This window comes from Dysidea avara, chromosome 1 (genome assembly GCF_963678975.1).
Source record: "Dysidea avara chromosome 1, odDysAvar1.4, whole genome shotgun sequence".
Lineage (NCBI taxonomy): Eukaryota > Metazoa > Porifera > Demospongiae > Dictyoceratida > Dysideidae > Dysidea > Dysidea avara.
Window position 1 is genome coordinate 8,936,113 of NC_089272.1, and position 22,012 is coordinate 8,958,124.

General features: G+C 40.5%; 2 protein-coding genes and 1 long non-coding RNA gene across 4 annotated transcripts; all 3 read right to left on the reverse strand.

Annotated features, from left to right (window-relative positions):
- Positions 1-4,252: 4,252 nt before the first annotated feature.
- Positions 4,253-6,646, reverse strand: LOC136255755 (uncharacterized). 2 transcript variants are annotated; one of them, XM_066048642.1, is made up of 4 exons: positions 6,558-6,646; positions 5,516-6,479; positions 5,211-5,420; positions 4,253-5,146 (listed from the first exon to the last, which is right to left on the reverse strand). In XM_066048642.1, exons 3-4 carry the CDS (start codon positions 5,363-5,365, stop codon positions 4,903-4,905), a joined length of 399 nt encoding a protein of 132 aa, XP_065904714.1. In that variant the 5' UTR covers positions 5,366-5,420; positions 5,516-6,479; positions 6,558-6,646; the 3' UTR covers positions 4,253-4,902. The 2 variants fall into 2 exon arrangements, with proteins under 2 accessions (XP_065904714.1, XP_065904705.1); XM_066048633.1 differs by having other exon boundaries at positions 5,211-6,479.
- A 5,521-nt stretch (positions 6,647-12,167) lies between these two features.
- LOC136255696 (uncharacterized) lies at positions 12,168-14,244 on the reverse strand. Its single transcript, XM_066048551.1, has 3 exons — positions 13,728-14,244; positions 12,548-13,122; positions 12,168-12,497 (listed from the first exon to the last, which is right to left on the reverse strand). The coding sequence occupies exons 1-3, from the start codon at positions 14,242-14,244 to the stop codon at positions 12,168-12,170; spliced, it is 1,422 nt and encodes a 473-aa protein (XP_065904623.1).
- Positions 14,245-14,491: 247 nt separating this feature from the next.
- On the reverse strand, positions 14,492-15,673 carry LOC136255909 (uncharacterized). The gene is made up of 3 exons (XR_010701202.1): positions 15,209-15,673; positions 15,054-15,141; positions 14,492-14,784 (listed from the first exon to the last, which is right to left on the reverse strand). It is a non-coding gene; the product is annotated as an uncharacterized lncRNA (long non-coding RNA).
- Positions 15,674-22,012: the final 6,339 nt, after the last annotated feature.

Genomic DNA, 22,012 nt, shown 5'->3' on the forward strand with positions numbered 1-22,012 from the left:
CTTCTTTTCTAAATTCCTTCATACACCTCTCACACACACGCACGCACGCACACACACATGCATGCATGCACAAAAACATACACATCTACACACAAGGAAAACATGTAGACAAACACCTTCAAAAGAAGTACACACATGTGTTTTGTGTATGTTTGTGTATTTTAAAAGGTATAGCCGGGTAGAAAATAGTTGTTGGAGCAGTGGCAGAGGAAGTATTTGATATGGGGGGGCTGACCAGAGTAGAATCTCTGGCAGCAGGGGGTCTGGGGGGCACAGCCCCCCCAGGATGTTGTAGCCATTATAGCTTTCACAACATCTCAAAGTTCACCAAAATTAATTTATAGAGTACAATTTGAAGCGTTTTAACTAAAACACCAAGTTTTAGTTAAAACTATTTAAGGTTACAATATAATCACAGGCAATCATTCAAAATTTTGAATGCCTATCAACACTTTTTGAGACACCCATAAAACCAGTCTACTGAGTCTAGCAGCGTGAAAGGTTTAAAGTGAACACAAAGCCCTTCCTATTTAATGTTTTTGTCACTACAGTACAGTGTAGTTTGAGGCAGGTGAAACACTACAATATGTTGTAGCAAGACAGGTAAGCCAGCCCAGCCTGTACATTGCTCAGCTCCTATCACTACCATGTTTTTCCGTCGCCAAATGCAGCAAAAGCTGTAGGTTCCATATATGGGCAGTTCTGGGACATGGTGATACTGTACATTAAATTTATTAGGTCCTGTGGAAGCATTTTTGGCATATTTCTTCCCAGTGACAGAGATACAAACCTTCAAGAGCTTGTTTCACTCGAAGAAACTTCTAAAAGTTTAATAAAATGTCTTCACAAACAGTAACTTAAAATATCACTTCCACAATAGCTAGATATTGTAGTTGCTTAGTTACTTGTGTCAAAATTATAGGGATTCAGTAATCTGTTAGTCTGGTTTTTGGCAGCACATTTTTGACAAACAGTGCTCTATCGTGGACCACACACCCAAGAACAGTTGTTGTTCTGCGGTATAAACAAATACAAATAGTTGTATTACTTCCACAGCACAGTTGGTGAAATTATGTTTCCCTTGCTTGGTTTAGAGCAGGTTCTGTAAAGTGTTCTGCCCATGCATTAAAAATATACCGTAACCTTAAAACAGGCTATTTACAGTTAATAAAATCTTTTTGGCAAAGTTTTTAGCCATTAACTACAGGGTTAATGAACATATAAGCAGTACAAACAGCCTATAGGCACCTGGAAACACTTAACGCAATGGTTTCTTAATGTAAGAGGTACCTGGTTCAATTCCCGCTATAGGCAACTTTGAAAATAAAGCTACTTTTAGGAACATGTTTTTATGCAGGCGCCTTGACTGCTCTATTAGGGTATTTGAACATTCTATTAGAGTATATCAATCTTTATCATGGTTTTCAGCCCCACTCCAAAAAGGATGTGATATCATTCTGAGGGGGACTCAGCAGACCTAGGAGGGCTTCAGCCCCCTAGCCTCCCACTCCACCCCAAGGGCCCCACTATTTATATGGCTCCATTAATTGAAATTTTCGTGTTTGACATCGTCCTGTGCTACCTTTTAGGCCCCAACCTTTTAGGATGAATTTCATAATAACAAAAGTTTCCCGGTTAACCTAGGGGAAATGGTTTAAAAGAAATTCACACAGTCTAAGTCCTGATTATAAAACAAAACCTTCTACTCCAGCCTGTTGTCTTCGTGTAAGGCGCTCGTGTATTCTCCCTTAGTTTGGTCCAGTGTTTCTCATACCAGTATCTCGATCTTTTTACAGAGTACGCTTCCCTAGCTCCACCCGGTGAGTTCTCATGTCGAAACGTCGAGTCGAATTTTGTAGTATCCAATGCTTATTTTAACGCGCAACGCATATGAACTGGTTGCTAAGAATTGCAAACCTGGTTCTCGAACCGGTTGTACGAGTTCAATGTTTGGCTTTACGCGCAGTGTATATAAACTGGTTGCTACGCGGTCGTAGTTACTCAAACAGGTTATACGAGTTGAACGCCCAGTAACTAACGCGTGGTGTGTTTGAACCGGTTGTTAAGAACTGGAAAGGACGGCGTCTATTAGAAAACCTAACTCATTAACGAAGGCACTGGCGAAAAAACCCATAGTTAATTTTGACGTTCGTGTATCGTCTAACACAACCCCGGGGAGTATTCGTTTGTGGACTTCGTAGTTAGTCCTGTACATTAATTAATTCGAAGTGCATGGATATTTAGCCGGTCACCGGTCACGGTTTTGATATTTATTTGGCAGGTTATATAGAGCCGGTACCGGTTACACTGTTTTGCCGGCTATTTTGCCGGCAGTGGAGGGTATAATACTTAGAATGTTACGTGCATTAAAAAAAAACTTGTACAACAAGTTGATGTTGTGCTACTTCTAAAAACCAGGCGCCAAGCAGCTAGCTAACTCATCTGGAATAACTACAGACAGTATATACTACTATGAATTAACCAACTATGTATTACTACTTTACAATAGGGTAGTTTGATAATATAATTAGCTATTTCTCGTATTTCTTAATTCATGAAATATTCGTAATTCGTTCAATTACGTTGCTATGCACTGCTAAGGAAGCGTTTGTTAAATAAACAGCTTTAACCAACATATTACGCACAAAACTATCTTCTAAACTGTTTTATAGTGTGACTAACGTGTTTTTCCCACAAATTCTCTCGACAAAGCCTCAATACTGCTCTTCATTTTCGTTCGCGTACGTAAGGGATACGCCCCCTTTCAACTCGAAGCGATAGGCTATTCCTGGCAGTGTACGAGGCCTGCACCGTTGTTTTTCAGTTGCTAAATGCCTGAAAAACCTCAAGGGGAAGGTAGTCTGAGGAAAGTCACCACACCCGTATTTCAGTCCGCCGAAAAGAAACCAACCCACCTGTGCAGAAGTTTAATACAGACTTCATTTCACTTTTACTTCTTACGTAAAAGCTGCTTTTACCGTTATTAAACGATTTTGCTCACGTGGGTGCGTACGGACAAACATAGGTAGATAGGTACATAGGTAGATAGATAGGTACGCACACACACACTTTTGCGGAAACAATTACAGTAAACCTAAGAAAGCTAAAAAAGAAAGTTGTCTAAGCGAGGGTTCGAACCCGGGCATCCGTACTCATAAGCAATGTTTGTAACGATTATACCACCGGTGCTGCAGCTAGTCATATTATTTAGTTTCTATGTTATAAACATCGACTGAAGTGACTTCTATATGTAACAAGAGTGAAGAAGAAACCAAAGCTGAACCCTAGCCTACCCCTAACGCTAAGGAACTACTTTTCGCATCCCCTAAAGTTGAATGCTCGGGGCAACCTACTAGACGCGTGCCCTAAAGTTGAATGCTCGGAACAACCTACTAGTGCCGGCACAATAGCCGTTAGTGTTTGCAAACCGGTACCGGCTAAATATACACTTCGTATTTATTTAGCCGGTCATTGTTGTATAAACGTCCCCATAACTCCAGTATCAAACACACTAGTTGTATGAAGGTAAGCTTTTGGGTGAGTTCGAGGCGAGCTAGGGTTGGAGCGAGCGTCCCGGCGAAGCCGGGCCAACCCTAGCTCGCCTCGAACTCACCCAAAAACTTACCTTCATACAGACAGTGAAAGCCCTCATTATGCTTAGCAGGCAAACGTCAGGTTAGCGTTAGGGGTAGGCGCGGGTTCAGCCTTGGTTTCTTCTTCACTGGTATATGGTTACTATATAGTATTTTATATGTGTAACATTTAAATAGTACAAAAACAAGAGGAGTAGCCAGCAAGCACCGGTGTACAGTGGCTAGAGCGTCGGCCTTTCAAACCTGGGTATACCTGGGTTCGATTCCCGGCTGCACCACACTTTTTTTCTTCGTTTCTTGAACCTTTTGGTATCACGTTTTTAGAACTTAGAAAAATTCGGTGACCGGTTAAATATCAACAGCCTAATTAATTATTTATGACGTCATTTCTTATTATTCTTATTACTTGGTTATGTAATTAATGGATGATATACAAACAGGGTTACAAAAAATAAAGTTTAGGCACTAGGCCTTTGTTCATATCCATATCCTATGTCATTCCAATGATTATCAAGACTTGCTTTGAATGTAGAGATTGTTGGTGCTGAAACAACTTCTGTTGGCAGGGAGTTCCATGTATTTATCACTCTCTGGGTGAAAAAAATCGACCTTAAAAGTAGACGTGATTGTAAGAGATAGGGTCTATTTCGCTGCCGTGCTTTCGGTATTATACGCCATCTTTAATCATTACTGACAAAAACGTGGTATATCACATGACACACACACACGTGATACACATTACATCATCCTCCCCCCGTTGACCATGTGAAAGACAAGGTCAACAAGGTACAAAAAGAAATAAATCATACAACAAAATAATAAGACTGTCAGTTTACTGTTCATCATGGAGCACAGCCTGCATCCAATCTCCTGCTAGTTGAGCGGCTGCTCTTCTGGGTCGGCAAATCGTAGGTTCAGTGGATACTGTATCAACTGGCATTACTGGTGGTTCAATTGAGCTAACAACTTTAGGAGCTTCATTTCTACCATCTAGATCTTCAGTACAACTAATCTCTAATGGATAGAGTTGGTTCGCAGGACGTCTGAGGGTGGTAGTCTTTCCTTCTCTAGATGGGATACGCACTACAGCCCCTCTCACTCGTCCATCAATGCCCTTTATCAACGTTTCCACTTTAGCTAGCTTCCAAAATCCTCTTCGACTGCTATCATCATACAGTACTACTACATCCCCAGGACAAAGTTCTTCCTTAACATCACCTCCCTTGCCGTAGCGGTGACAGTCTCTTAATGACAAGAGGTATTCTCTTTGCCACCTCTTCCAGAAGTGATCCAAAATCTTATGGAAATGTTACATTCTCCTGCTCAACACATCTTGGGAAATGGTGAAGTCTTCATCATTATGTTCATAATGTGTTGGCAGATTGGTCACTCTTCGCCCCAGGATCAAATGTGAAGGGGTAAGAGGTTCTTCAACATCATCACTGGTCATGTACGACAGAGGTCGAGAATTCAATATCATCTCCACTTCAGTGAGGATGATTAAGAGCTCATCATAAGTCAATTTGGCTCTTCCAATTGCCTTTCTGAGGCACCTACATATGTACGAATATACTCATGATTGAGTTTGTACATTAACAAATATATATATATATATACCTCTTAGTAGATTTCACCATTCGCTCGAACATTCCACCCCACCAAGGAGCCTTCTCCAGATTAAACTGCCACTGCAACCCGACCAGGCTACTGTACTGCTTCACATCTGGGTGTGTTAGCACTGCTTGAATAGCCTTGGCCGACGACTTGAGCATTTTCCCATTGTCTGATACAACCTTACAAGGGAATCCCCTCCTTGAGGTAAACCGTCTAAAACATCGAAGAAAGGCATTGGCTGATATATCCGGTACTATGTCCAGATGCACTGCTCGCACCACACAGCATGTATATAAACATACCCATACCTTCCTCTCCACAACTAGTCCTTGGGTTTTCACATATAGTGGCCCTGCAAAATCTATACCAACATATGTAAATGCTGGATCATCCTTCACTCTGAATTGCGGTAACGGCGGAGGCTGTGGAGTACGCTGAGGCAGACCCTCGTATCACTGGAAAATCACACACCTGGATAACACCTCACGCACAACCTGCCTCCCTGGAACGGTCCAATACCTTGACCTAACCTCAGCAAGAGTTTCCTTGACTCCATTATGCATGATTCGTTCATGCGCTTCCTTTATCACCAAAACTGTCAAGGGGTGATGCTTCGGTAATAACACAGGATGTCTTGTAGTCATTGGGAGGTCTGCATTCTCTAATCTACCTCCACATCTCCATAACTGCTTATCGTCCAAGTAAAGACCAAGCTTCCTTTTCCACATGGGAAATGCCTTATCCGTAATTAGTTCATGCTGTGCTGTCAAAAACCACCTGGATTCTGCTTCAGCTATTTCCGCTGAGCTCAACTCCGAACATTCTACCATCTGGCGTCTGCCTATCTTACTCTTCAATATCTCCACAAATCTCAGCACATAAGCAGTGACACGCAACAATCTCCTTAGTCTACTAAACTTCTCACAATCCACAACTTGCTTCAAATTAACTAACTCACTTGTACTCAGTAAGGAGTGTGAAGCACTGGATTGGTTAGCCTTGAGCTCCTCCAAACACGTATCGGACATGACTGTCTCTTCCTCTGGTACATCGGTCAAGTTAACCAGCCAACTTGGGCCGTGCCTCCACAACACGTTCCTGTTCAACTCCGAAGGCGTTGTCCCTCTCGATGGTACGTCTGCAGGATTCTCTTTACCAGGGCAATGATGCCAACATTCAATTGGTACTAGCTTCCGTATCTCGTTGACCCGGTTTTGGACGAATGGTTTCCAGTCCTTCTCGAGTCCTCTGATCCAGCAGGTGGGGACTATTCTACGGAACGGAACGGAACGGAATGATGGACTAAACTACGGAACGGAACGCTTTCTCAAATTGAAGCTTGCAACTTACCATTGCTGAAACTGCCCTTACGGGTTATCAGTGGCACCTCCAGTGGGTGATTAAACATAAGATAAAAAGAATTAAAGGATCGATTGTGGGTTCTTGTTGGTTGTCATTAGTAACGAAGTATTAATTGTGGGATGAGCTGTATCAGTGATGTTCATCCTTGGTTCATCTACGGACATAGGCGGCGGAAAGCCAGGGGGCTAGGGGGCTAAAGCCCCCCCCCCCCCTCAGAATGATATCACACCGAAATTATCTTTCTTGGAGTGGGGCTGAAAACCGTGATAAAGATCGAGATACTCTAATAGAGCAGTCACTCTAATAAAGTAGTCAGTGTGTAGCGAGCTATGTAAGGATTTTTATGTAGTTTATCAGCTAGAAATGGTAGCTGATGAGGTGGAAAGCTCTTGTGAGTTGGTTGTGACCTTTTTTTTTTTGGTCTCACCTTACCAAACTATAGAAATAAGTCTGGGTCAGTTCAGCAGAGCCCCCCCTCATATCAACTACTTCCTCCGCCGCTGTCTACGGATATACCAAGAAGGGCACTTTATCTGAGCTGGTTTGCTCATTTTGACTTTAGAAAACAGTCTGGGCCGGCTTTTCAAGTCATATGTCAGTGTACAAATAAAGCAAGCAGGAAGATACTAGTAACAGGAAAGAGCCAGCTGAATTAAAACTTTGTGCAGTGTGAGAGGAGCAAATATTTTGGCAGATCGCAAAGGGGCTATATTCTGCGAACATCACTGAATTGTATGCATGGAGTTATTAACAGCAGGTGCAGTGGACTAATGCTATATTCAATAGTGAACTGATTTTTTTTCTGTTGCACAAATTCAAGGATGTGTCTGACTGCTAGCCTTGAATCAGGCCAAATGCCAAAACTCCAAGATCATCCAAATCTCAATTATAAGCCTATAGCTATGCATGTGAAACCATCCCCATAGCCACCAAGCAAATGTGATTTGGACCAAGATGTGTGTATAATTTCAATGTATCTAGTCAGACGGGAAATAGAACACTCACATTAATTACATACCACCTAAGAATCTTAGGATTTCTTAAGTGTAACATTCCACATGCTTCACTTCAAACAAAACAGGTTAAATTTGTTCATCTATTTTCAAGTGATTCCCAGTCCAGCTGCATGGTCCATGAAATCACAGTGGGATCACATGTATTTGTTACAGTGTGGGCTGCTCTGTGTTGGATCTACTCTAGAGTTGAGATTTCAAGGTAGACTGCCAATGTACCAACACTATTGTAGCATATTTAAGTGGAGGACAAACGAATACAGTAATGCTAGATTATTTAAGTATACAAATTTTTCATAATGAAATTGATATCCCATTTTGATTTGTACCTCCACTTTGCAACATATTCAAGAACAAGAAGTTACCACCCTTTTAATCTCCAACCGCTGTCATTAAATAACCAATATCTCACCAGTCTTTTTTTCCATCTACAATTTTGCTTTGGAACAATCATTATCTAAAGGCTCTAATTAATATTTAGTATTTAAATCTGTAATTCACTTTGTTGTGGTTTTACTAATTTTAGTGTTCATTTCCTTTGAAGTTGTACAGGATAGGTAAGCAAAGATAAATTTTCTCTACCATCTTATTCTAGGACTGAGAAAAATTTAATTATTTGTATACAGGCTCAAAATTGAGAAAATATAAAGCAAGTAAATTAATATTATACAGTCAGTTTGCTTTTGGATATTTAATGTCTCCAACTGTAACAAAAATTCAATGAATCCATGCATGCATCTCATCGCTGGTTGTCTGAACATTCTGCAATTGATACCTCACTCAATCAACCATATATTCTGTTCATTAGACTGAATAAAGTCATGATCACCTAGACTTTTCCTGTTACCAGTAACTTCTAGTTAATTTCTCTGTGGATATTACGCTCTGAAACTGAAGAAATTGAGTGGTCTTCTAAACTATTTATCTTGTCAAGATCACCAGAAGCAACTGACATCCAATCAGCTACTGTATTGTAGTAACAAAACTTGCCTTGGTCATGCAATAAATGAATTGAAGAGACCTGCTTGATATATCAGGTAATAGAACAATGCACTGCATGAAACAGCTATTAATATTTTATTATTATCCTATTCCATTTCCTGGAAGTTCCACTGATGAATGCAACTTCAGCAATGATATAGCGGCTAGACAATAATTAAGCTGTAAGTTTTGATTCAGAATACATTCCATTCTGTAAAATAGACCCCATCCTGGATTCAACTCACTACTCAGGCTGAGATATCTGGCATTAGTCCACTACTCTGTTAATGAATCATTAATGTTCACACAATGTAGCCTCCTTGAGGTATCTGAATATTTGCTCATCACACACTGCACAAAATTCCTTTAGATTATTCTGTTTAGCCTGACAGAGTTGATTCAGCTTGTCACCATACTTGTTTCCTTTGTAGTGTAGCTACATACTGCCGGATTTATGCCTATTAGAAAGGCTGAGCCCCAGATTGTACATTCTAAAGTCAAAGTAAGCAAAAACAACTCACATATTAGCAAAAACAAGTCATGCGTTAAGTTCCCTACTTGATACATCCGAAGATAAACAGCAAGTACCCACAATCAATCCTTAAGTTCGTTTTATCTTTCTTGGGGTACATTTAATTGTTTACCAGCTGGAAGTGCCACCGATAACTTGTACAGCAATGGTAAGCTGCAATCTTCAATTTGAGAAAGCATTCCGTTCCGTAGTTTAGTCCATCATTCTGTTCCGTTCCGTTCCGTAGAATAGACCCCACCGATTTTTTTTTTTTTTTGATTTTTTTTTTATCCCGGGCTTGATGGACTGCCCTTGCCTACCACCCCCAGCACATAAATGGCCTGTGCTGGACAAACCGGGACAATGCCACCTTCGAGTCTGTAAAACAAAACAGAGTGTTAAATTCCATCTGTTGTTCAAGTGCAGAGGACACACTACTTATCAACTTAGCAAGGAGAAGTGCTGACAGTAACTCCAGTCTAGGGATTGTTTGTGCCTTAACTGGGGAGACTCTTGTCTTAGCGGTCACAAATTTTGTATTTGTATTTTAAGGATAAAGGCTTATGCCTGTACATCCATAAACAAAATTAATAATTATTATGTACTTAGCTATTCTAATTACTATACAAAATCAAACAAGCAATTACTGTAGTGTCTGTCCAGCAGTGTTTTAAAATCATTGACAGAGGAAGAATCAGCAATAGATTGGGATAATGAATTCCAGTCATTGATTACTCTGTTACTATAAAAATTAGATCTTGTATACGAATTAGTGTGATGTTTGAATAATTTCCTTGTGTGATCTCTTGTTACAGTAGAAGTGGATGGGGTAAATAAATGATTTTCTATATCATAACTGCCTTTGAGAATTTGGTACAAATATATCAAATCACCCCTTCGTCTACGGTGTTGTAAAGATGGTATGTTTAGATGTCTTAATCTGTCGTAGTATGATAAATGGTTGATAGATGGAATCATTCTGGTTGCTTTACACTGCATTCTTTCAAGTTTTTGATTGTCAAGAGTGTAAGAAGGTCCCCATATGACATTGTTATATTCAACAATTGGGCAGACAAGTGTTTTATATAGTTTTACCATGACATCAGAGTCCTTACATTCAAATGATTTACAGATGAGATCTAGAATCCGGTAGGCCTTTTAACTACCATATCTGTGTGAATGTGAAATTTTAATTTTGAGTCAATTTGTATGCCAAGATCTCGAATGTTATCCAATAGCTCCAGCTGGATTCCTGCTATAGTATAATTGCCGGTGTATGGAGCATTGCCAATATGTAAGACCTTGCATTTTACAAATTCAACTGAATTTCCCACTACAGCTTCAATCCTTATGTACACTACTGCAGCGTATGCTCGTGATGATGCATCACAGAATCCGATGAGACTGTACTGTTGAGAAGCTTGCCTAGAACTCCAACAATAACATCAGGGTATGGACAATGTGACACTGTCAAAACGTGAAGTTATAGCCTTCCACTTGTTGAGAAGCTCTCCCGCCAATGGCTCATCCCATCCAACCCTACCCACACACAAGTCTCCGAACAACATTTTGAACTGTATGGTGATGGGTGATACAAATCCTAAAGGATCATAAAACTTGCTAGCCACACTGACTATCTGTCACTTAGTAGCTTCGACGTTTCTTAAAAGAATTGCCAGCTCACTAAGATCAAATACTAAGTGATCTTGTACAAAATTCCACTTTACACCCAGTATTCTCTGCTCTACATCGTTCCCTTGCTTCCCACCCAAGACCTCCTTGGTGTAGGTCTTGTCTTCATAAACTACGGATTCACATTCTCCTTTACATTCTCTGGCAGTTAGCCCACCCTCGATTGACTCTATGCGTTGCTGTAGTCCCTCAGAATTGCTCACGAACTTACGCAAATTGAAGCCTCCATCAAGTAGTATCTTCTTAGCCTTGGCATAGAGGTCAAAGGCACCATCATCATCTGCTGCTCCGAAGCTGACATCATCTACATAAATAGAACGACTAAAGGTTTCAACAAATGATGGTTCGATATCCTTGTATTTCTCTACATGATGTCTGATGGTGGCATTCAAAAGGAATGGGCTTGACGACACTCCAAAGACAACTCGGGCAAACCTTAGTGTCAAGACTGCTGGTACCTTCTTGTTGTACGTCATCAATCCAGAGAAACCGTAGTACATCTCTATCACATGGCGCAACAGAGATTTGTAGAAAGGCCTTTTCTATGTCGGCCACCAGTGCTACTTTGTGTGACCTGAATCTAAGTAGTATGTCCAAAATACATTGGTCAAACTTGGGCCCTGCATACAAGCAATCATTAAGAGATGGACCTCGGGTTTTGGCCGAGGCATCGTAAACCACCCGGACCTTCGTTGTCAACTTATCCTCTCTGATTACTGGGTGATGCAGTAAGTAATGGGTCAACTTACTCTGAGACCCTTCATCCTTCACAACGTCCACAATTCCAGCAGCAAGCTGTTCCTTGATCACATCATCATAACGTCGGAGTATGTCTGGGGACTGTCTCAAGCATCTAAGCAATCCGGTAAGTCTCTTCAGGGATAATTCATAGTGGGATGGTAAGGTGGGAGTTGCCTCCTTCCACGGAAGGTTAACTTCATATCTCCCATTCTTAAAAAAATATCTCCTTCTGGAACTGTTCGTACACATCCGCCTCACCTTCCCTTATGCCAAGTGACTCCAAGTCCCAAAAGGACTTGAGAGTTCTGTCCAAACTGTGTTCGGACTCTTGTGGCACATAGCCATCCACCTTCAAAGCATGAGTCGACACAAGGTTACATGATGTATTCTGAGATAGCAAGCCTTCAACTGGTCCAGACAATACCCATCCAAGTCTTGTATGAACTGCAGTAGGACCATCACCTCTATTAATCAGCTTGCCAGTGACCAATTTCCAATAATTGTCAGCACCAATCAACGTGTCTACTTCTAATTCATCACTATCACATGAGTAGTCTGCAAAATCTAGGTTAGCAAGATACTCATATAGCTCTGTTACACATGATATTGTTTGGCCACACAACGGTTCACAAATAAACGGTACAGCTAAAAACAATAAGTTCATACTCCCCCAGCTCGCAGGTTGATCCCCACTGACACAGCATCACACAATTGTCTATTGCCCTTCTCAGACCCAAAGGTCTTGATTAACATGGTTTCTGAATATAGCGTGTTTAATGAGAGGGAATGTTTCACCCTCTCACTTATATAAGATCGTTGGCTTGCGCTATCAAATATTGCCCGTATGTTCATTGATATAGTTGGCTCACAGGGCTTGAAGACAGACACTTGTGCTGTCTGCAACAACACTGGCACCTTAGTAGTACTATTCTGAAATGCAGCAGTGGTAGTTGGCATACTGGGAACCATTCCACCAGTGTTGGGTGCGTCCTGGGTTTGCAGCATCTGAGGTTGAATAGTAGTTGGAATACCACCAGTACCTTATTCTGCCTAATGGTCTGGGATCTAGCTCCATCCTGCATCATTCGTCCATTACAAATACTAGTATGATGCCTCCCTCCACAGCCCGTGCATCTTAAAGTAGAGCGACAATCACGGCTCGTGTGGTGTCTTCTGAGACACACAAAACACCTTCCCGCCTTCCTCAAAATTTGCTTACGCTCATTTGGATCGGTTACCGTTCTACATGAAATGGAGGAGTGTTGTTGTCTACAGTAAGAGCACTTAGGAACAGGGGATTCACTTGAATACAGTGCAGTGTTAGTAGGCAGGCTCTTGCCTTGAGCCTTGAGTAGACGGTTACCGTCAGTGCTTGCATTGGACGTGTTAGAAGCACATTCCCTGGCCTTAATTTCCACATCAATCAGTCTCATCAGTTCATCTAAATTCCATCTTCCTTCTCTTACTTCTCGACTCACAATTAGGCGTAGTTCTTGGGGAAGCTTCTTCAAAATTACGGGTGACAACAAACTACCATAGGAGTCGGCTGCAATGCCAAGGGCTCTGAGACCCCTCACCTGTGACTCCACTTGATCGTGCAAGCGACGTAATGCCTCTGTGAAGTAACTACTTCCAGGGAAAGTAGTGCCTCCATGTGTTTTCCCACAATTTGATCTATGTCACCAAATCTGCCCTGGAGAATAGATACTGCTTCATTGTAATTGGCCGCCGTGATCCTTAATCCCGCCACCGATTCTGATGCTGGGCCTTCCAACAGTGAATTAAGGTAGACAAATTTATCAATGTTGGACAAACTGGGGTTGTTATGTATGAGGATTCATAGGAGTCCCAGAAAGGTGTCCACTTCGTGAGGTCACCATTAAACTTCTTTAAAGTTAGTTTGGGTAGTTTCACCTTGGGCAAAGGACCAACACTTAAAGCAGTGGAGTGAAGCGGGCTTGAAACATCAAATGACACCACTAAAGCCAATGCCGTTCTTGTCCCTGAGTGAAGTACAGGCGTACTGAAGATAGGTGGAGGGATGACCAGCAATCCGGTTGTCGAAGATTGTATTGTATTGTATTAATGCTTTACAGTGACCAGCACTGAAGGTCTGCAGCAACATGTGCTGCAGCCTTAGGATTACCTAACCTAATTTCAAGGACGTTGGAATTGTGAATACTGGTGCTGGAGGAGCAGTACTGGATGTGGAAACTGTACCTGGTGTAGTAGCATCTGTCAGTATTGATACTGGTGTAGTCTCAGAAACTTCAGGAACTGTCGCGCTGGTTGTAGCAGCAGCAGCACCTGTAGGGGTTTCAGTTGCTGCACTGGTCGTAGCAGCAGCTACTGTAGAAGCTTCAGTGGAGGGGGCACTCGTCTCATCAGTTGTAGTGGGATTGCTTACAGTTACTTGCGTTGAAGTTGGGACCAATTTTACTTCGATTGCACGAGTGGCATCAATTATGGCTCTACGCACCCTTCCACTAAAGGTATCAGCTTCATTGATCTCATGTTCCACTTCTACATCTCCTACCAACTCCAGTATTTCATCATCCTGCTGTCTGATAATCTCCAGTTTCTCTTCAAGTGATATCTTACACTGTTCTAGCTTAGTTACAATGGAATCTCTCTCATCTGTGGATTCTATGGCTTCATATATCTCATGAACCATACGTGTAGCAGACCCCCTATGTCCGCCACGAATCTTTCTCCTTCTACTCAATCCTTCAGACATACTGTGCCTTAATTACTTAACTCACTTATTGTTGCGTTCAATGAGGTTTCGGCGTGTCCGTGGGTAACTGCCAGGACTTCCGCTTCGTCCAATCCAATTAACGTACACCAAACTGAGCAGTAGTCTCGCGCGCTAACTCCGCACGAGACTTCCTACACGGGTAACAACACACAACAAGAAGTTCTATGACACAATCAATTACTCGCCTTCCAGGGTACCATGCCCGGTACCAAGGTTAGATCAAAACATTCCTGTGAGACTCAACTACTCATTACTGTTAATGACATTGCAAAAGATATTGACAGGAACCTGCAAGTTGATGCTGCTATATTAGACTTTTCTAAAGCGTTCGACAGAGTAGCTCATTCTAGACTTCTCTACAAATTAAATTACTATGGTATAAGAGGAACTGTCTTACAGTGGCTAGAGTCCTTCCTTCATGGTCGTACCCAACAGGTTGTAGTAGAAGGCTCTAGATCTTCTACATGTCAAGTTACATCTGGTGTTCCACAAGGTTCCGTACTTGGTCCTGTGTTGTTCCTAATTTACATTAACGATATTGTAACAAACATCAAGAGTGAAATTAGATTATTTGCTGACGACATTCTACTCTTTAAAACTATAGCTACGCCCAACGATCACAGAATACTGCAAAATGACTTAGATTCCTTAACACAATGGGCTAGCAACTGGCTGATGGAATTTAACATTCCCAAATGCAATATTTTACAATTTACAACCCACCACAGTAAAAGCACTTTTACATATAAAATGTCTAATATTCCATTGAATATCGTATCAGAGCACACCTATCTTGGTATCCGCCTCCATCATACACTATCATGGGAACCTCATGTTAACTATATTTGTGGAAAGGCAAACCGTCTTCTTGGATTTCTGAAAAGGAATTTATATAATGCCCCAATACAAATCAAAGAACACTTATACAAACAATTATTGTTACCTTCTATTGAATACTGCTCAGCCATCTGGGATCCTTATCACCAAACAACAGTTAGCAAATTAGAAATGATCCAACACCGAGCTGCTAGATTTGTTCTTAATAAACCATGGCACAGATCCAGTCAACAACACAGTATTACAGATATGCTTAATTACCTTCAATGGCCAAGTTTAAAAAGTAGGAGAAGGAATGCTAGACTTATATTATTATTCAAGATTGTAAGAAACTTACTGGTGCTACCAAACCATTGTTTACCCCAGCCAACCCCTGTATCATATACTCGTGCCAATAATCCCCTCAAATTTGCACAGCTGCAATCCAGAATTGATTTATATAAGTATTCTTTTCTGCCGAGAACAATTATTGATTGGAATAACTTGAAAATTGACAACATTAACACAATTAACCTTGACACTTTTAAGAACATTATAGATAAGCTAAACAATTTGTGATTTGTAATGCACATTAGCGTGTTGCTCCTGGTGGGCTTTGCTAATTAATAATAATAAATAAAAAAAAGGTTTTCTTGTGGTGGGTTAATACGAATAATGGCGAGATACGAGTAGTATGTCCGGGTTGACGAGATCCTGACAGTTAATCTTTAATGAAATCGATCCGTAGGTCGTCGGCTCGAAGGACCATGTAGTAGATAGGGTCTATTTCGCTGCCGTGCGTTCGGTATTATACGCCATCTTTAATCACTACTGACAAAAACGTGGTAGATCTATTATTATTTATTGTTAATCAGCAGGACCCTCCAGGGGTATAATGCTGATGTGCAATTACATGTGTACAATTTCAATTAGTTACTTAACTATATCAAGACACACGGTAGTGTGTCGTGCGGCCCAAGAAGCCGGCGCGCCACACCGTGAGTATATTGACAGGAAGAACGAAAACGTCATTGTCACACCTTTGTATCTCGGTGATCACTTATCTGATTGGAACCAAATTTGCTACACAGTTGCCCGCCAGCCAAGGGAGTCTACATTCCAAATTTGAAGGAAATCGCTCAAGCCATTTCCGCGATACGAGCTTCCAAAGTTTCGTTTTTTTTTCTTCTTCGTCTTTTCGCACACTTGCAAAAATTGCTATAACAAGCAAACGCGTACTCCGATCGCCTTGAAATTTGGTACACAGAAAGGGAGTCCAAAGGCAAATCCTAGTATCACATTTGGTACAAATTCGATGAATGTTTCAGGAGTTATGACCGATTATTCGCGTAAAACAAGATCGATTTGTTGTCACGCCTACAGGGTAAACCGCTTCATGGAATGAGTTGAAAATTGCTATGTAGGTGGAGTAATCATCGTAGGAGTGCCTTTTGGTGGTTTGAAAGGAATCGAGATAAAGACCACGGAGATATGACACAAAACCCAACCTGTGTCACAATTACGCGATCGATTTTTATGAATAAAAAAGTATTAGTTTTCACGCCTACTAGGCAAACCGCTTAGAGCAATGAGCTGAAAATCGGTGTATAGCTGGAATAATCTTCATAGAAAGTCCTTGCAGTAGTACAGAAGAATCGGATTACAAACCACTGTGTTATGATTCGAAAGCCAACTCCGTGTAGCAAATGCGAGATCGAGATACTCTAATAGAACAGTCACCCTAATAGAGCATTCGGCTAATTTATTTACTCCATTATAGAATTTTATTACATCACAAGTTATTCTGTAGGGAGTTCAGCTGCAAACAGTTAATCTTATAGACAGTTCAGCAAGAAGACAGTCACCATGTGGAGAGTTAAGCAAATATATCACTATAGAGATTCAGAACATTACAAGTCACACTGAAGAAAGTTCAGCTATAAACAAGTCATGCACTGTGTAGAGAATTCAGCTACAATTAAGTCACTCTCTAGAGAATTCAGTTACACAGAATTCAGCTACACACAAGTCACTGTGGAGAGAGTTCAGCTACAAACAAATTACCCTTTACAGTGATCAGCTACAAACAAAACACTTTGCAGGGTGTTCAACTGCAACAAATCAATTACTTTTAGAACGATCAGCAATGAACAAATCAACACAAATCTACCTGTAGAGAGATCAGCTAGAAACAAATCACCCTGAAGAGAGTTCAGCTACAAAATATCACCCTGTAGAGACATCAGCTAGAAACTAGACACAATGTAAGGAGTTCAGCTACAAGCAATCACCCTGTAGAGAGTTCAGCTAAAACAAATCAACCTGCAGAGAGATCAGCTACAAACAAATCACCTTATAGAGAGTTCAGCTACAAACAGATTACCTGTAGAGAGATCGGCTACAAACAAATCAACCTGCAGAGAGATCAGCTATACGCACACAAATCAACTTGTAGAGAGATTAGCTACAAACAAATCACCCTGTAGAGAGATCAGCTAGAAACTACACACAATGTAAGGAGTTCAGCTACAAACAAATCACCCTGTAGAGAGATCAGCTACAAACTAGACACAAAGTAAGGAGTTCAGCTACAAGCAAATTACCCTGTAGAGAGTTCATCTACAAACAAATCAACCTGTAGAGCAATCAGCTAGAAACAAATCACCCTGAAGAGAGGTCAGCTACAAAAAATCACCCTGTAGAGAGATCAGCTAGAAACAAATCACCCTGAAGAGAGGTCAGCTACAAAAAATCACCCTGTAGAGAGATCAGCTAGAAACAAATCACCCTGAAGAGAGGTCAGCTACAAAAAAATCACCCTGTAGAGAGATCGGCTACAAGCAAATCAACCTGCAGAGAGATCAGCTACACACAAATCAACTTGTGGAGAGTTCAGCTACAAACAAATTACCCTGTAGAGAGATCGGCTACAAACAAATCAGACTGTAGAGAGTTCAGCTAAAACAAATCAACCTGCAGAGAGATCAACTACAAACAAATCACCTTATAGAGAGTTCAGCTACAAACAAATTACCCTATAGAGAGATCGGCTACAAACAAATCAACCTGCAGTGAGATCACCTACAAAAAAGCACCTTGTACAGAGTTCAGCTACAAACAAATTACCCTGTAGAGAGATCGGCTACAAACAAATCAACCAGTAGAAAGATCAGCTACACACAAATCAACTTGTAGAGAGATTAGCTACAAACAAATTACCCTGTAAAGAGATCGGCTGCAAATTAATCAAACTGCAGAGAGATCAGCTACACACAAATCAACTTGTAGAGAGATCAGCTACAAACAAATCACCCTGTAGAGAGATCAGCTAGAAACTAGATACAATGCAAGGAGTTCAGCTACAAGCAAAATCACCCTTTAGTGAGTTCAGCTACAAACAAATCAACCTGCAGTGAGATCACCCACAAAAACACACTTGTACAGAGTTCAGTTACAAACAAATCACCCTGTAGAGAGATCAGGTAGAAGAATTCACCTTGTAGAGAGTTCATTTACAAAGAAACCATCATATAGAGAGTTCAGCTACAAAGAAATTACCCCGTAGAGAGTTCAGCTAGAAGAAGTCACCTTGTAAAGAGTTTAGCTACAAAGAAACCATCATGTACAGAGTTCAGCTACAAAGAAACCACCTGTACAGAATTCAACTACAAACAAATCACCCTGTATAGAGATCAGCTAGAAGAAGTTACCTTGTAGATAGTTCAGCTACAACAATTCACCCTGTAGAAAGATCAGCTAGGAGAAGTCACCTTGTAGAGTGTTCGGTTACAAAGAAACCATCATGTAGAGAGTTCAGCTGCAAACAAATCACTCTGTAGAGAGTTCAGCAACAAAGAAACCGCCATGTAGAGAGTTCAGCCTCATACAAACCACCTTGTAGAGAATTCAACTACAACAAATCACCCTGTAGAGAAGAAGTTACCTTGTAGAGAGTTCAGCTACAAAGAAACCACCATGTAGAGAGTTTAGCTGCAAACAATTCACCTGTAGAGAGTTCAGCTAGAAACAAATCACCCCGTAGAGAGATCAACTGGACGAAGTCACCTTGTAGAGAGTTCAGCTACAAAGAAACCATCATGTAGAGAGTTCAGCTGCAAACAAATCACCCTGCAGAGAGTTCAGCTACAAAAAAATCACCCTGTAGAGAGTTCAGCTAGACGAAGTCACCTTATAGAGAGTTCAGCTACAAAGAAACCATCATGTAGAGAGTTCGGCTATAAAGACACCACCATGTAGAGAGTTTAGCTGCAAACAAATCACCTGTTACAGAGAGTTCAGCTACAAAAAAACCATCCTGTATATAGTTCAGCTACATTTCAAGTCACCCAGTAGAGAGATCAGCTGCAAAAAAAATCCTGTGGGGAATAATGAGCATGTAATAAATATATGTATATAATTTGTATAATTACTAATAAAATCAAAAATAATTGAAGTACTAAAATTCTTCTTTAAGTTCTTTTCTTCTTCCTGTGGTAAAGAAAAAAACACATGGGTTAAAAAAGCCCCAAAGCCAGCCATAGGCTGGCTTTGCAGTATACAAATACAAAAAGAAGTGATATCTAATCAAAAAACAGCCAAGCTGTAAAAAAAGGTGAGGCCCCCATAAAGGCCATGGTGAAAAAAGATGTGAAATCCAAGGTGGCGGCCAAGAAATGGCTGTGATGGTAGGTTAATGGTTACATTTTAATAACGGCAATTCAGGTGAATTTTGTGCCGCTTGGTCTTGGCACCAAATTCACCTGAATTGTTGTTATTAAAATGTAACCATTAACCTACCATCACAGCCATTTCTTGGCCGCCACCTTGGATTTCACATCTTTTTTCACCATGGCCTTTATGGGGGTTGCACCTTTTTTTTTTACAGCTTGGCTGTTTTTGATTAGATAAGTATGTACAATTACGACAAGTTACTTAATAATATACATATGTACAATTACAATAATAAACTATAAAAATATATACAATTACAATAAGTTACTTAACCATATACATAAAAGGGGCTAATTTTTGCTTAAATTCTTCAACACAGTCAGTCTCAATAATCTCAGCATCTAATCTATTCCATTCTGGTACAGTTCTTGGGAGGAAGGAATATTTATATACATCAATTCTTGGTTGGTAAGGTACTAGTTTAAAGTTGTGTGAGTGTCAGGTCCGTAATACAGTAGATTTAAATGGGAGATAACAGTTCGGTATAATTAATAAATCATGTAGTACTTTATATAGTAAAACTAGTCTAGCTGATTTGCGACGTTCTTGTAGTGTAGGCCATTGCAAGTTTTCAAGGATGTTAGTGATGCTGTCTCTATTATTTCGTCTCCATGGTTGACCTGTGACAAAACGAGCAGCTCTATGTTGGACCATCTCTACTTGATTTATGTTGGTTTGGTGATATGGATCCCATATTGGGGAACAATACTCTAAAATAGGCAAGACAAATTGTTTATATGCTAGCTCACGTAGATGGCTAGGACAATGCTGTAGATTTCGTCGCAAAAATCCAACAGCTCTGTTTGCCTTATTGCAGATGTAATCTATATGTGGCTTCCATGAAAGTCTGTGATGTAACTTTACTCCAAGATACAAATGTTGTTCTGTAACTGCCAGTGAGGTGCCATTCATTACATACGAAAATAAACTTTTGTTATGGTGATTAGAAATTTGCATTATCTTACATTTGCTGATGTTAAAAGCCATTTGCCATTTATCTGCCCACTTTGACAGTATTGTCAAGTCTTGTTGGAGTATTTGATGGTCTGTTGAACTGTGAATAACTTTGTATATTAAGCAATCATCTGCAAAGAGTTTCATTTGGCTACTAATACCCTCAGTTATATCATTTATGTACAGTAAGAACAAGGTAGGACCCAAAACTGAGCCTTGTAGTACTCCCGATGTGACTTTACAAGAATTAGAAAGGAACCATCTACGACAACTTGTTGGTAGCGATTGCTCAAGAAAGACTCTAGCCATTGTAAAATCTTGCCTCTAATGCCATAGAATTCAATTTTGCTTAGCAGTCTTTTATGTGGAACTTTATCAAATGCTTTGGACAGGTCTAATATACCAACATCTACTTGGAGTTTATTATTCAATGCTTTTGCAAAGTCATCAGTAACAGTAACCAACTGCGATTCACAGGAATGCCTTGATCTAAAGCCGAATTGACAGGGGACTAAGATATCATGAGCTTCCGAGTGTTTCATAATTTGACTTGTGAGTATATGTTCCATTGCTTTGCAAATGATTGATGTCAGAGATACTGGTCGGTAGTTTTGTGGACAGTTCTTTTGCCAGATTTGAAAATGGGAGTGACATGTGCTAGTTTCCATTGTCTAGGGACCACACCAGCGGACAAAGATTGTTGAAAGAGATGGGTCAGCATCGGAGTAATTTCAGCAGCAGTTTGTTTTACTAAATGTCCAGAGATAGCATCAGGGCCAGGGGATTTATAGGGATCCAACTCAGATAGTATTTTGAAAACCCCATTTGGTGATATATATCTGTCATGCTACAACCAGTGTCACAGTGATATATGTTTCCCCGGGTAACATGTTTCCCGCACACATATCCCTAGGGATCCGTGTTTCCCTGCACACATATCACTAGGGATCCGTGTTTCCCACCAAAAGCTGCAGTGATATGTGTTTCCCGTAGGGATTTTTTAATATTTCACCGCACACACATATCCCTAGGGATTCGTGTTTTCCCACACATATATCACCAGGGATCCGTGTTTCCCACTAAGATATAGCCATCGTGCAGTAACTCCAAGGTCCTATTGCTAGTTGCAAACAGTACCCATGCATATTGCATGTATATAGCTATAGTTAGCTAACTAGCTATATAGCTACTATATAAGCTAATACAATAATTATACTAGCTAGCTATACTAATAATCAGAACTATG